Below are 16,348 nucleotides of genomic sequence, written 5' to 3'. Positions count from 1 at the left end.
CGACTTTACCTTTTGCCTGCTTTTCGTGTTCTGTTTTTAGGCCAGAAAGGAATATGTAACTGTTGCAATGCATAAGTTCATTCCTGAAATTTTAGCCATTGCCTATCCACCGTCATATCTTTTAATGAAGTTCCCCAATCTACCTTAGCCAACTCCTGCCTCATATCTTTGTCATTTCCTTTATTTAGATTTTGGACCCAGTATAAGATTAAACTTTGCATCCTAATAAAGAATTATATCATGTTATGCTCACTATTCCCTAAAGGATCCTAAAAGGATGCAACAAGATTATTTTTATTTATTTATTATTTTAATTTTAGAATACCCAATTCATTTTCCAATTAAGGGGCAATTTAGCGTGTCCAATCCACCGACCCTGCACATCTTTGTGTTGTGGGGTCGAAACCCACACAAACACGGGGAGAATGTGCAAACTCCACACGGACAGTGACCCAGAGCCGGGATCGAACCTGGGACCTCGGCGCCTTGAGACTGCAGTGCTAACCACTGTGCAGCCATGCTGTCCTGTGCAACAAGGTTATTAATTAACCCTTTCTCATTTCACAATACCATATCTAGGATAACTTGTTCCATAGTTGATTCCTCAACAGACTGGTCTAAAAAAACATTTTTTACACACTTAGGAATTGATCTGCTAAAATACTGTTGCTAATTTGGTTTTCCGAATTTATATGTAGATTAAGGTAAAGTTGCAGGAAAGCTATGCAATTCTAGACCATCTTCTCGATGTAATCTTGTTTTTTGCTAAATTAGGATTGCTTTCCAATGAGCAACCTCAGAAGTTGATTCAAACTATGAATCTGTTGGTTCAACCTTGGAATGCTTTTCTATTTTCAGATGTGCAGATTTTCTGTTGTGGGCCAAACCGAGTGAGTTCATTCTTGCAATTCAGTTGGATAACATTCTGGCTGACCCATAAATTCATACCAGAAAGACAGCCAGATAGCAGGCAACAGTTGTCAAATTCATGTTGGTGATGCATGTGTTGTAGACAGAGGCAAAGACTCCACAAGAGGCCCGGCTGACAGGGTGCAACTCTCATTATTCCACACAAGTCACAACAATCTCTCCCCTTCACTTGCCGCAGGGTCACCTTTGGGGTGTGTATTCTGTGGGGAGCTCCTCCAATTGGGAGGAAGCTCCCTCCCTAATCACCTGGATAGCTCATACTCTGAGGTGGAGGAGGGGAATCGGATGCAATACAAGTTCCGTCCCTGCAGGGGGGTCAAAACCGCCCCCCAATTTCGGATAAATGTCCATGTACTCAGGTGGAGGGTCCTGTGGCCGCTTAAGTTGTGGGTGGTGGTCCGGGATTGTTCAGCTGGCTGGGGAGGTGTGTAGCGCACTGGCGACTGCTGCTTCTGCGAGGATCGTTGCAGCTGGCATGCCACAGCCGGCAAGGCTGTCTGAACAATTGGTGCCAGCTTATTGTCGGCTGGGGGTCCAATCTCCGTATCAGTATCTGCATTGCTGTCTATGCTGTCACAGGTGCCACAGGTCTCCAGGCATCAACAGGAGGTGGAACGGGTGAATGGGGTCCTGGCTCCACTCTGGCCTCGGAGCTCCTTCTCGGCCGTACGGAGTCTGGGTCTTGTGTGTGGCCTCCTTCATAACTCAGGGTTGGTCTAGGTCCATTCTCGGATGTGTGCCGCCGTTACTGGCAAAGTGTCCATGAAATGGGGAGCGGCTATCATCTCTGCGGCTGCGGCGGGAGCTGGCGGCTTTGTAAGTAGGAGCAGGTGGCTCAACGCATCCGCATGCGGGATTCTTGTGCCCGGACGATGCTCTAAAGTATACTCATAGGCGAACAGAAGCAGGGCCCACCTGTTGAACTTGGGCAGAGGCTGTTGGTGGAATCAGCCGATCCTCCTTGAATAACCCCAGCAGGGGCTTGTGGTTGGTATATACTGTCAACGCCCATCCATAAACGTACTGGTGGAATTTCCTCACCATGAACACAAAGGCCAAGCCTTTCTTTTCTATCTGCGTAGTTTCACTCGGCGCCCGCCAGCTTGTGGGATGCAAAAGCTATAGGCAGCTCCGAGCTGTCAGGCATGCGGTGTGCCAGGACCGCCCCAACGCCGTATGGTGAAGCATCGCACGTGAGGAGCAGGGATTTGTCCGGGTCGAAGTGGGTCCGCAATCCATCTGACGAGAGACGCTGCATCACCTCTTGAAACGCCTTCTGGTGCGTGGGGCCCCAGTCCCACTTCTGCCCCTTCTTTAGTAGCTGGTTGAGTGGGCTGAGCAGCGTGGCGATCCTGGGTATGAACTTCCCATAGTGGTTCACCACACCTAGAAAAGAGCTCCATTTAGTCATGAGGGATGGGGGCCTGCCGAATCGCCCTCACCTTTTCCTCCATTTGATGGAGGTCCCTGCTGTCTATTTGGTAGCCTAGATGTGTCATCTCCAGCCTGGAAAATGCACTTCTCCCTCCGGAGGCAGACCCCGGCCCAAGCAAACCGCTCGAGGACCTCGGTTAAGTTCCCCATGTGTTCGATGCGAGGTCCCGGTGATGGGAACGTCGTCCAGGTAGATGGCGAACCCTGGTAACCTTCACAAGATATTCTTCATAACTCTCTGAAATATTGCACAAGCCGAGGAGATTCCAAATAGCAACCACCTATACACGTACAGACCCCGATGGGTATTGATCGTCGCATATTTCTGGGAACTTGGTTCGAGGACCAGCTGCAAGTATGCGTGGCTCATGTCCAGCTTAGTGGGGCAGCACACGATGGTGCAGTGGTTAGCACTTCTCCCTCATGGCGCCGAGGACCTGGGTTTGTTTGTTTGTTTGTTTATTGTCATGTGTACCAAGGTACAGTGGAAAGTATTTTTCTGCGAGCAGCTCAACAGATCATTAAGTACATGAAAAGAAAAGGAAATAAAAAAAAATGCATAATAGGGCAACACAAGGTACAATGTAACTACTTAACACCGTCATCGGGTGAAGCATACAGGGGTGTAGTGTTAATCAGGTCAGTCCATAAGAGGGTCATTTAGGAGTCTGGTAACAGTGGGGAAGAAGCTGTTTTTGAGTATATTCGTGCGTGTTCTCAGACTTTTGTATCTCCTGCCCGATGGAAAAGTTGGAAGAGTGAGTAAGCTGGGTGGGAGGGGTCTTTGATTAGGCTGCCCGCTTTCCCCAGGCAGCAGGAGGTGTAGATGGAGTCAATGGATGGGAGGCAGGTTTGTGTGATGGACTGGGCTGTGTTCACGACTCTCTGAATTTTCTTGTGGTCTTGGGCTGAGCAGTTGCCACACCAGGCTGTGATGCAGCCCGATAGGATGCTTTTTATGGTGCATCTGTAAAAGTTGGTAAGAGTTAATGTGGGCATGCCGAATTTCCTTAGTTTCCTGAGGAAGTCTAGGCACTGCTGTGCTTTATTGGAGGTAGCGTCGACGTGGGTGGATTTTTGGAGATGTGTACCCCGAGGAATTTGAAACTGCTAACCATCTCCACCTCGGCCCCGTTGATGCTGACGGGTTTGTACAGTACTTTGCTTTCTGAAACCAATGACCAGCTCTTTAGTTTTGCTGGCATTGAGGGATAGATTGTTGTCGCTGCACCACTCCAATAGGTTCTCAATCTCCCTCCTGTATTCTGACTCGTCATTATTCGAGATCCGGTCCACTATGGTTGTATCGTCAGCAAACCTGTAGATTGAGTTGGAACCAAATTTTGTCATGCAGTCGTGTGTGTACAGGGAGTATAGTAGGGGACTAAGTACTCAGCCTTGCGGGGCCCTGGTATTGAGGACGATTGTGGAGGAGGTTTTTCTGTTTATTCTTACTGATTGTGGTCTGTGGGTTAGAAAGTCAAGGATCCAGTTGCAGAGTAAGGAGCCAAGTCCTAGGTTTTGGAGCTTTGATATGAGCTTGGCTGGGATTATGGTATTGAAGGCGGAGCTGTAGTCAATAAATGGGAGTCTGATGTAGGAGTCTTTGATGTCGAGATGTTCTAGGGATGAGTGTAGGACCAGGGAAATGGTGTCTTCTGTGGACCGGTTGCGGCGATATGTGAATTGTAATGGACCAAGGCTTTCTGGGAGTATGGAGGTGATGCGCTTCATGACCAACCTCTCGAAGCACTTCATTATGACTGAAGTCAGGGCCACCAGATGAAGTCATTGAGGCATTTTGCCTGGTTTTTCTTTGGCACCGGTATGATGGTTGTCTTCTTGAAGCAGGTGGGGACCTTGGAGTGGAGTAGGGACAGGTTAAAGATGTCCGCGAAAACATCTGCTTGCTGGCCCGCACAGGCTCTTAGTGCATGACCAGGGATCCCATCCGGTGAAACTGGATGATCGTAATGTAATTTAGAAATTGACTTCATTTGTATCACTGAAAGAAAACATATATTTAAGGATTAGGAGGGAGCCAAGGACAGAATCTTGTGGCAAATAGGGGAATGATGTACATGGGAAAGGATATATGATGGCGATGTTTGAACAAGCTAGATTGAACCAAAAGAGTGCTGTCGCACTATGGGAAGCACAAAAATAATGCAAGAGAGTGACATTTTCGCGAGATATTGGTGCTGACTTTGACCAGGTTGATATGATGCTGTGAAGTGATTCAAGAAAACACCAAGCATTTGATGAACAATGATTCATTGATCAACCTTTTTTCGAACAGAATGGAAACCTAATGGATCATGAGTTGAAGAAGGGTTGAGAAGCATTATAGATTTGTGGTTAATTACGTATTATATAATGTGATGTGCAGGTAATGAAACAAGCCTAAATTGGACTAAATGTTATTGAAGAATTATACAAATCTCTTATTTAAAGTTTGAATTTACTTTTTCTTCCCCCTCTAGGTCATTACCTTGCATCATTTACATAATTTCTGAGCTGAAAGGCTGGGTACGTTACCTTCTCTCAGGTGTCCGTCAGTGCTGCTCCATAGTATTGATGCTAGGAGGTGAGCAAGTGACCGGAAACAATTTATTCCATTTTATTCTCCCTTGCTTGTCTGATAAACAGTTGGCTTGCTGTTTCCCTATTCTTGTTACCTCCCACCACATCCACAACTGGCATTATACCTTTCATCAAGAATTAGCTGTTTGAATTATTTTGGATCCAAACTTATGTAAATCATTTGGATGTTTTGTATCTGTTTATCAGAACATGAATGAAGTAAAATCTGCGAGCCTTGTTGTTTATTGAATCAGTTACAGTGAAAGTGTGCCGGTTAGCTCAGTTGGTTGGACGGCTGGTTTGTGATACAAAGCGACGTTCAATTCACGTACTGGCTAAAGTTATTCATGTAGGCCTCGCCTTCTCAACCTTGCCCCTTGCCTGAGGTGTGGTGACCCTCAGGTTAAATCATCACCAGTCAACTCTCAAAGGGGAGAACAGCCTAAGGTCCTCAGCGACTGTGGCGACATTAACTTTATTTACTAGCTCTAAGATAATCTATGATGGTAGGTACGAAGGAAACCAGCATCAAATTTTAAACTTTTGAATAGTAGCAGTTAGCAATATAATGAGCTACAGTACAAGGGGCAAGTTTTAAAGATTGTAATTTATTAAAATTTAGGAAGCTTCTGTCTTGTCAGTTTTGTAAATCAGGGCTCTTGAAGCTGTCTTTCCTTAGAATCCCTACAGTGTAGAAGGAAACCATTTGGCCCATCGGGTCTGCACTGACCCTCTGTGAGAACACCATACCTGGGCCAACTATCCCGCCCTATCCCCGCAACCCCGTAACCCACCTAACCTACACATCTTTGGGCTGTGGGGAGAAACTGGAGCACCCGGAGGAAACCAACCAGGCACGGGAGGAAGCACAAACTCCACACACCATCACCCAGGCTGGAATTATACCCGGGTTCCTGGTGCTGTGAGGCAGCAGTGCTAACCATTGTGCCACCCTAACTCCTTCATGGAGTTGAATCAGCATGCTGCTTTTAATTTGGAGTTGCACTGAAGTTAGTTGACATAAAATAGCTCACGCCATAATACAATCAGAAATTTGCGAGGCAACACGGTGGCGCAGTGGTGAGTACTGCTTTCTCACGGCGCCAAGGACCCATGTTCGATCCCGGTTTGCACATTCTCCCCGTGTCTACTTGGGTCTCACACCCTCAACATAAAAAGGTGTGCAGGGTAGGTGAATTGGCCACTCCAAATTGCCGTATAATTGGAAAAAAGGAATTGGGTACTCTACATTTATTTTTTTTAAAGAAATTTGCGAAGTGCATAGCAGAAAATACTATACCTACAAATGCAATGGCAGAAGCATTTGGAGATTTTTTTATCAAATTGGCAGAATGATATCCCAGACTGACCACAAGAGAGAAATATGCTACATTTCTTTTCCCTGTGTTTCTTTCACCACAGGGCGTAGGTGAAATGAATAGTGTAGATACATTTTGGGGGAGGCTTATGGAGGAGAAAAGAACGGAAGGTTATGAGACTGAATTTCAATGAGGAAAGATAGGCGGAGGTTTGAGTTGAGCATAAACGCCAGCATTAATGGGTTGGGCTGAATGGCCTATTTCTGTGTTGTATATCTGGGGCGGGATTCTCCGATATCGGCGCGAAATCCGCCGACCGGCGCCAAAAACGGCGCGAATCAGTCCGGCATCGCGCCGCCCCAAAGGTGCGATTCCGCACCTTGAGGGGCCGAGCCCTCACCTTGAGGGGCTAGGCCCGCGCCGGACTGATTTCCGCCCCGCCAGCTGGCGGGAAAGCCTTTGGTGCCCCGCCAGCTGGCGCGGAAATGACTTTGTCGTGCGGTGCATTCGCGGGAGCGTCAGCGGCCGCTCACGGCATCCCCGCGCATGCGCAGTGGAGGGGGTCTCTTCCGCCTCCGCCATTGTGGAGACCATGGCGAAGGCGGAAGGAAAAGAGTGCCCCCACGGCACAGGCCCGCCCGTGGATTGGTGGGCCCCGATCGCGGGCCAGGCCACCGTGGGGGCACCCCCCGGGGCCAGATCGCCCCGTGCCCCCCCCAGGACCCTGGAGCCCGCCCGTGCCGCCTTGTCCCGCCGGTAAGAGAGATGGTTTGATTCTCGCCGGCGGGACAGGCATTCCAGCAGGCATTCCGACCCGGTGGGGGGTCGGAGAATCCCGCCCCTGATGTCAGGAACTTGTGATCATAATTCTAATATTTATAATTTGAAGTTACAAGGGAGTTCAATGATGAATATGTTGTGCACATTATCTGTATCGCTGAAATTTTATTGCTTTTCACTTTTTTCTTTTGCAGAAACATACAATTAGAGAAGTTTGAGGCTTCTATATGGGCCATTTTCTTTCAAAAAATGGTAAGCGTGTGAAGAAGAGAAGACGGAAAGTTAGAAAGAACTGCTTTCTTCGTGGACCTTGTATGTTGTGCTTCATCGTTCACAATACTTCTCTTGATGAGGATCAGTTCGAAAGTGCATCCAAACCAGCTGAGCGATACGCCACGCTGACCACTACAGAGGAATGTGCTAAGTTTCTTCTTTCTCCAAAGGAGCTTGCTATCTGGGAAGAACAGGGCAAGAGTTTACTTTCCAGTGTCCCAGCAAAACTGATTGGGCCACCTTTGTTTAGAACAGTCTCGTCAGACTATTCAGAGATGCCAGTTTGCAAACGTAAATGTGCTGGAGTACAAACGTGTACACCTTGCAAACTGCCTCGTTCTGCAGTTGAAGGAATTCCTGATACTGGTTTAAATAATGACGTAGTACAGCGTCCGGTACCTGTATGCACTTTGCCTACTTCCACAGCAGAATGCACTAACGTGGGTATTCAGGGGAACATGGGTGACTGCTCTTCTCTGCTGCAATGTCCAGTGTCCCCTTTGGGGCCCGAAGACAATGAACTTCTCCCTCATGAAAACTTTAAAGACTTAAAAGTGGAAACTGAACCACCGAATATAAATCAGCTTCCTTCCTCTATACTTCTAAAGGTGAGGCTTCTGGCAATGCAAGGTGATATTTTTGATTTTAATTTTGTTTAATATGCCACCATCAGTTGTAAGAGTGCAAATGCAAACTTGGATTATTTTGAACTAAGAATGTACAAAATAGGCATGTGTTTCAAAGAAGCTGGAAGGGATCTTAGGAAAAAGGTACTGTTTGGTTTCTTGACCCCTGTTCTCTCCATGTTTATAGCTGTCCGGTTCACTCATGTTCAGTGCTCTGGCTTCACCCATAGACATTGGGGGAGACGGGCTAAGCCTTCCACAGCAGAATGCTAACAATGTGGGTATTCAAGGGAACACTGGTGACTGTATCTTAATAACTAATGTTCCTATAAAATTGCACTTGCAGAACAATCTTAATTGCAGATTTTAAGAATCTGTCTGCACAGATTCTTAGCTGTGCAGCGAAATGCTGGAACATTATAAACTATCTTGTTCTATGGCGTTCCTGAAATGACTGTAAACAATGAAATGTAGTATTATTGCATACTGCTATGTATATTGCCTCTTTAGAAGTAAGAACAAACTGAACTGTCCATGGAAGCAAATCTATCTTTTTGAGAGGTAGGAATCAATGCATCTGGTATCCGTACGTTTAGAATTGTTAGCTCGCATCTTTGTATTATTTCTTTAGTTCTTCAAGAACATATTATGGCACATAATACTACTCTTACCATCCCTCTGCATTTCAAAACACCCCTGGAACTAATCATTCCACCATTTAAAAATCTCAATGACATCTCTTCGAAGCCTCCAAATAATCCTGACACTTGGAGCCTAAGAGCTCCATGATTTTGTATTATCTTAAAACTGAATAATATTTCAAATGTACATAGCTCTCCTTTTTTGGCCGAAGTGTAATACTCTTGATTTTGAATTTAACTTGCCAGTAAAATAGTCAAAAAACGTATTTAGTTAATTTTGATCCTAGAATGGTTGCAGGCAGAAGGAGGCATTCGGTCCCATTAAGCCCATGCCAACACTCTGAAAGGAAACTTTAGCTCGTCCCATTCCCCTGCCTTTCCTCATAGCCTTGCACTTTTTCTCTTGAAGTGATCTGAAAGTCATAAATGCATCATCCTTTCAAGCAGCGCATTCCAAATTGTAACCACTCATTGTCAGAAAATCTTTTTCTTCTTGTTCCCTTTGGTTCTTTTGGCAATCACTTCAAATCTGCGTCCTCTGGTTTTTGACCCTCTACGAGTGGGAACGTTTTATCCCCATCTATTATTGATGTCCCTAATGATTTTTTAAAAAAAAATTTTTTTTTCTTCTTTTTCACATTTTCTCCCAAATTTACACCCAACAATAAACAATAAGTAACAAATGTAATGTCAATCCCCATATCAATAACAACGATCCCATCCTCCCACCAAACCCCAGACATTGGCCCGCATGTTAACATAAACAAATGACAAAAAGGAATCAGGAATCGCCCATAGTCACCATTAACACATACAGTCCCCCTCCCCCAACCCTCCCAGCCCCCAACCCGTCTAATGTTCGATGTGATCCAATTCTTGAAAGTGCATAATGAATAATGCCCATGAATTGTAGAAGCCCCTAATGATTTTTAACACGTCTATCAAATCTCTCACTGTTTCTTTGAGCTCCAATGTCTATTATTTCTACATAACTAAAGTCCTTCCTAGCTGGAACTATTCTTGTAATTTTTTTCTACACCCGCTCATCCTTCTACATCATAATTTCTACATCCTTCCTAAGGTTTGCAGCCCAGAATTGGACGTAATACTACTGTTGAGGCTGAAACAGTGTTTCATAAAGTCTCATCATAATTTTCAGGACTCCGTGCATTTTGAATGCTTTCTCAACCTGCCCTGCCACCTTCAATGATTTGTGCTTATGTGCCCCAGGTGTTTCTGTTCACCCCTTTTTCCTCTTCTCAATCTTCCGAACAAAATATGTCACGCCACATTTCTTTACATTAAATTTCATCTGCTACATGCACGCCCATTCCACCAGCCTGTCTTCTGTCCTCTTGAAGTTTATCACTTTCCCCTTCACAGTTCACAATACTTCCAAGTTTTTTGTCATCTTCAAATGTTGAAATTGTGCCCTGTACAGCCAACTTCAAGTCATTAAAATATGTCTCAAAAAGCAGTGGTCCTATTACCTATTCAGGGGTTAACCCCACTGCATACCTTCCTCCAGTCCAAAATACAAGCGTTCGCGATTACTCTCTTTGCCGTCACTCAGCCAATTCCATCTTCGAATTACCATTGTCCTTCTTATTACCTGAGCTTAAAATTTTCTGGAAAGCCTTTTATCATCTCCCTTCTGGACGTCTATATACTTCACATCAACTACATGACCGTAACACTTTGCATGACCCTCAAACCTCTGTATTCATAGAATCATAGAATTTACAGTGCAGAAGGAGGCCATTCGGCCCATGGAGTCTGCACCGGCCCTGACAAAGAGCGCCCTACTCAAGCCCACGTATCTACCCTATCCCCGTAACCCAGCAACCCCCACTTAACCTTTTTGGACACTAAGGGCAATTTAACATGGCCAATCCACCTAACCCGCACATCTTTGGTCTGTGGGAGGAAACCAGAGCACCCGGAGGAAACCCACGCAGACACGGGGAGAACGTGCAGACTCCGCACAGACAGTGACCCAGCCGGGAATTGAACCTGGGACCCTGGAGCTGAGAAGCAATTGTGCTAACCACTATGCTACCGTGCTTCTCTCATCAAAAACTCCATCATGTTAGATCAACATGAAATTAAAACAGAAAATGCTGAGATACTTTGCTGGTCAGGATGTGACTGTGGAGAGAGAAACCGATTTAATCTTTCAGGTTGATGGCTTTATAAGTTAAGTATGTTTAAGATGGTTTTAGGGGAACAAAGCTGTTTGAAAGTTTGTTGTTTGCAATCCAATTTTGAAGTAGTTGATTCTGTATAACAATGTATTGATTAATTTACCTAATTGATATATGCACCTTGTGGTGCCACGAGAAAGCAAATGTCTTGCAATTGCCAAAGAGGAATTAGCGTAAGAGGAAGAAGGGCAAACTTTTGTGTCCTTAAATATGACAAGGCTGATGAGTATGGCAAAATCAAATATCTGCGGCATGAGTGCCTTTCTGAGGAGTGTGGTGCAGGTGTGTTTGTGGACAGTCCTTTCAACAGGCAATCCTGTTGGAAATGCTGCCTTGGCATACTTCTTCAATAATGTACATTTTACACGAGAAAGGAAATTCAGTTTCCTTCATGATATTTAAGAGCGTGATAAATGACAATAAAGCTTTGCTAAATTAATACTTAAAGTTATATTGTTTATATAATTGGGAAAAGATTTTAAATGTTTTATTCATAGATAATATATAAAGCGCCCTCCATATAAAACTGGCTAACATTTGACAATAACAAAAGTGCAGGAGGACTGAAGTATCACAGGATGTGTGTCTATATTTGTACATGTGTGCCAACCTTTTCCATTCTAAATTCCTAAATCCATATTTATTGTATGCAGTGCTAGTGCAGCAGCAAGTCAAGTTGTTTTCCAGTGCATCAATCTCTACTGCAGAGAAATTTCTATGTTCCGATCAACTCATCCCAACTGTCAAAAATTCCTATTAAACTTGCTGTTTTAAGTAATTTTATATTATATATAATTGTCTGATTTGGGAACTGATATGTATACCACCCTGCCCTCTTATCACCTGAAGATTTAATTTGATCTGGAATTCCACAAAAGATTGAGTTGTATTCATTTCACTATGCACTTCTTGTCTGCAAAATTATATTTCCTGCTTTTTTGTCAGTTTTGTGTCAACCTTTTCCAGCAATTCCCTATGTCCGAGTTTGAATAAAAATTGCCGTTTTAAACTTTAGCACTGTCATTTCATAAACTGCCCACTGGGTGTAGCTGAGATTCCATTCACCATGTTACTTGCTCTTGAGGTAAGATTTTGTTTGTTCCGAATTGTAACTTTCTCAGTGTGCATTCTTGTAATTTAATTAAAATCCTTTTTTATTAGCCCTTGGTACCTTTTCAGGCATCTCATCCTTTTAGATAGCCTTTTCCCTTCATTTGCAGGTTCCGGCCTTTCCTTCACTGCTAGGGTCTTCTGGGACTGTCCTTGTTTTATGTTTGCTTCCGTGTTGTCTTGCCCCTGTTATTTCTTTGACTTCTAATTTTAGGTCATCCATATCTCTATTGCTAGCGTCTTAATTGACAGCAAGTTTGATTCCCCAGTCACCCCTGTGTTCGCAAACTTACGATGGCTCCCAGTCAAGCAACTTCTTGATTTTAAAATTCTCCAATCCCACAATCCTCTGGGTTTTCTGTGATCCTGTAATTCTGGCTTCTTGTGCCTTCCCGTAACAGCCTTCCCGAACAGGCGCCGGAATGTGGCGACTAGGGGCTTTTCATTTGAAGCCTACTTGTGACAATAAGCGATTTTCATTCCCAATCATAATTGCTCCTCCATTGGTGACTGTGCCTTCAGTTGCCTGGGCCCTATAATTTGGAATTTCTTTCCTACAGCACCTCCGCTTCTCCATCTCACTTTCATCTTTTAAGAAACTTCTTAAAACCACCCTCTTTGACCTAGCTTTTGATCATCCGACCTAAAATATCTCTTTATGTGGCTTAGTGTCATACTTAGTTTTATAAGACAGCTGTTGCTACAAATCCCTCTCTTCTCTCTCTTTATTGCCCTTTTGTGGCGCTGGGACAAACACTCTCTGGTGAAGAAGACTGACCTCCGTCCAGTCTTTCTCTCTCGTCTATCTGACTAGGAAGAAATGTTGCTCTTCTGTTGATACTTTCTTTGCTTCCTTTTCATTCTTCTGTTTGTTTTAATCTTCCTTTGTCAAAAAAACTATTTTCATTCCCAATTTTCAATGTTTTACAAGAACACAAAACACCCCCAACATAATAAACCCCCTACATAAAAAAAGCACCACCTCCCTTAACAGTCGACGGTAACCTCAAAAGTGCAGAATAAACAAACCCCCATCCCCAGGGCAAGTTTCAACTTTTCCAGGGTTAAGAATTCCATTTGGTCCCTCCCGCCACGCTGAGGCACAGGGTGGAGAAAGTGACCTCCACCCCAACAGAATCTGCCTGCGAGCAATCAGCAAGGCGAAGGCTAAAACATTTGTCCCTGCACCCGCCTGCAACTCCAGGTCCGACACCCCGAATATGGCCCCCAGGGGCCGGGCTCCACATCAATGTACAAAACCGTCGAAATGGTGCTAAAAACCGACCTCCAGAACCCTTCCAACTTCGGGCAGTCCAGAACATACGTACATGATCAGCAGGACCCCTCCCAAACGATTTGCAGATGTCCTCCACCCCCTCAAACAGCCGGCTCATCCTTGACTTTGTCAGGTGCGCCCGATGCACCGCCTTCAGCTGCATCAGACCCAGCCTCGCACACTAGATGGAGATATTCACCCTCCGCAGCACCTCGCACCACAATCCTCCTCTAATGCCACCCCAACTCCTCCTCCCACCTAGCCTTAATCCCCTCCATAGGCACCTTATCCTCCTCCAGAATCCTCTCATAAATCCCCCTCCACCCACCACCAGCACCACCACAACTGACAGCACCTCCTCCAACAACGAGGAGGTGGGCGCCATCGGACATGTCGGAAAAACCTTCCTTGCAAAGTCCCGCACCGCACTGGAAACATTCCTCCCGAGCAAGCCTAACGTTCTCATTCAAGTCCTCCAAGCTCACAAACCGTCCTCCCAGAAGCAGATCGGGGAACGGGGCAGAGCTGCTCCATGTGCCCCATTTTGTTTGCATTAGCAATAGAGCTCTTGGCCATTGCGGTGAGGAGCTTGGAGTTGTGGAGGGTGGCGTGGAGCATAGAACGTCCCTGAATGCGGTTGATTTGTCATTATACATTTCGGAGCCGGGCTCTTCGGTGGGGGACATAATTGTTTTGCTACAAAGATTTGGGGGATTCATTTCCTTAATCCCCCTCTCCTCCCATCTCTGGAATCTCACATCCATCCTCCCTGGCTGGAATCCATGATTCCCCCTGACTGGCATCACCCTCAATCCTGCTCCCAACCTAAAATTCTGCTGGAATTGTCTCCAAATCCTCAGCGTGTCTACCACCACGCGACTTCCGGAATACTTCAATGGGGCCAATGGGAACGGGGCCGTCGCCAGAATCCCCAACCCCTAAACGGACCCGCCTCCATCCTTGCCCACAAAGCCTCTACCTCCATATTCCACCCCCTCATCTTCTCTGCATTCGCCGCCAAGTAATAAAAATTCGGGAGGCCTAAACTGCCCCGATTGCCCTCTCCTCTGCAACACCAACTTCTTTCTGCTAGCAATCTTCCCTGCCCAAATGAACACGGATATCAGCCTATCCACCCCTTAAAATTGCCTTGGGCAAAATGACCGGCAGGCATTAAACAGAAATAAAAACCATGGCAAAATGATCATCTTCACCACCTGCACCCAGCCTGCCAATGATAGAGGAAGACCATCCCACCTCAAAAAATCTGCCTTCACTCTCCCCACCAAGTTTGAAAAATTCAATTTCTGAAGACCTGTCCAATCCTGAGCCACCTACGCCCCTATAAATACCTAAAATGAGGAGGTGCCTCATGAAATGGCAACCGCCCTACCCTGACCCCTGTCCCTGGGGCGGATACCACAGAATACTAATTTTTCCCCTGGTTCAGCTGATACCTGGAATCGCCCCAAATCTTTGTAGCAAACCCATTATGTCCCCCACCGAAGAGCCCGGCTCTGAAATGTATAATGACAAATCAACCGCTTTCAGGGACATCTTATGCTCCACGCCCCCCCCGCCCATCCCCTTCCACAACTCCAAGCTCCTCACCGCAATGGCCAAGGGCTCTATCGCTAATGCAAACAAAATGGGGCACATGGAGCAGCTCTGCCCCGTTCCCCGATGCAACGAAAAATACCCCGAGTTTATATCATTTGTGCGCACACATGCCATCAGCTCCTCATACAGCAACTTCACTCATGCCACAAACGTCGGCTCAATCCCAAACCTCTCCAACATTGCAATCAGGTGGCTTCACTCCACCCGATCATACGCCTTCCCTGCATCTAATGCCATCACTACTGCTCTTCCCTCTGTTGGAGAAAGCACCACATTCAGCAGCCGCTGCACACTCAGTGTCAGCTGTCTTCCCTTAACGATCGCCGATCACCCTTGGTAGGCACACTTCCAATCTTAGCGCCAGCACCTTTGTCGGTTCTCTTGCCGTCTACATTCAGCAGAGATAAGACCCTGTAGGACCCACACTCCACTGGGTCCTTATCCTTCTTTAATGAGATGGAGGCCTGTCCCATTGTTTTCAGCAAAACACCCCTGGCCATCGAATCCTCGAACATCTCCACCAACAATGGTGCCAGCTTACCTTTAAATTTCTTCTAGAATTCCACCGGGAAACCATCAGCCCCACCACCTTCCCCGCCCGCATCTTCCCAATTGCCGTCTTCACCTCTTCTAGCCTGTCATGTGAGAGTCCCTTCAAGAAAAGTGTGTTTTATCAAATGGCTGCACTGTCGTGGGTGGAGCTGGAATGTGATTCTGCTTTTTACTTTTGTTTTGAGCTGGAAGCTCTTTTTGGCTCTGTGTTTTAGTTTCACTTTCAGTTGGAGAGCTGCATTCAAATAAGAAGGTGTATCTCTCTCTCTCTCTCTCTCTGAAGAATGTCTCCAGGTCACTTGATGATTTCAAAGTAATACCTGTTTCTGTAGAGAATTCAAACCTACTGTCTTTGTTAAAAAGGGTTTTTGACTTATGGATGTTGTTAGGAAAGTTATTAAGCGTTATCTATAGCGTACTGTATCTTTTGGGGGGGGGGATATCAGTGTTGGTAGCTGGTAGGTAGCTGGTAAGATGTTTACTGTGTGTTTATAAAATGTTAACTGGATTCAGAGAATATACATTGTTTTGTTTTAAAAATACTTTAGATCTCTGTTGCATCGCACCTGTAAAGTGGGCCCGTTTGCTCCCCATAACCAAAATCTATTCAAAGTTGTGGGTCAGGTGAACTCCATGATATACTTTGGTGTTTTCTAAACCGTGGCCCATAACAAGCCCCACCGACTCCTCCAACCCTGCCCTCTCCAGTTCACCCACCTTTGGGCACTCTAATCTCCCCAAAAATTCACTCACCTCCCGCTCATCCTCTGGTGGTTCTGACTTGTACAGATGCCTATAAAACTCCTGAAACACCTTATTAATCCGTTCCATGGCCAACTCCAGTTCGCCCGCCCTATCCCTAACCCAAACTACCTCCCTCATTGCTGTCCTGCCAACATACAGCCAGCCTTCTCCCTATACTAATAGATGGCCCCCTTCGCCTTTCTCAGCTGATGCACCACTTTCCCTGTGGATAACAGATCAAACCTTGCCTGCAACT

General features: G+C 45.7%; 1 protein-coding gene across 3 annotated transcripts in view; it reads left to right on the top strand.

Annotated features, from left to right (window-relative positions):
- The window catches only part of fbxl17 (F-box and leucine-rich repeat protein 17), a 1,158,180-nt gene that overhangs the window by 17,848 nt on the left and 1,123,984 nt on the right, over positions 1-16,348 (top strand). For 2 of the 3 annotated variants that reach the window (XM_072516397.1, XM_072516396.1), the window contains exons 2-3: positions 4,848-4,951; positions 7,241-7,927. In XM_072516397.1, the coding sequence (XP_072372498.1) occupies positions 7,274-7,927 (654 nt within the window). In that variant the 5' untranslated portion in view covers positions 4,848-4,951; positions 7,241-7,273. The remainder of the gene's footprint in view (positions 1-4,847; positions 4,952-7,240; positions 7,928-16,348) is intronic. The other variant, XM_072516398.1, reaches the window with a different exon arrangement.

This window comes from Scyliorhinus torazame, chromosome 9, assembly GCF_047496885.1.
Source record: "Scyliorhinus torazame isolate Kashiwa2021f chromosome 9, sScyTor2.1, whole genome shotgun sequence".
In the NCBI taxonomy this organism is placed as follows: Eukaryota; Metazoa; Chordata; class Chondrichthyes; order Carcharhiniformes; family Scyliorhinidae; genus Scyliorhinus; species Scyliorhinus torazame.
Note: the sequence above shows the minus strand (reverse complement) of the source record. Positions and strands in the feature narration are given on the sequence as shown.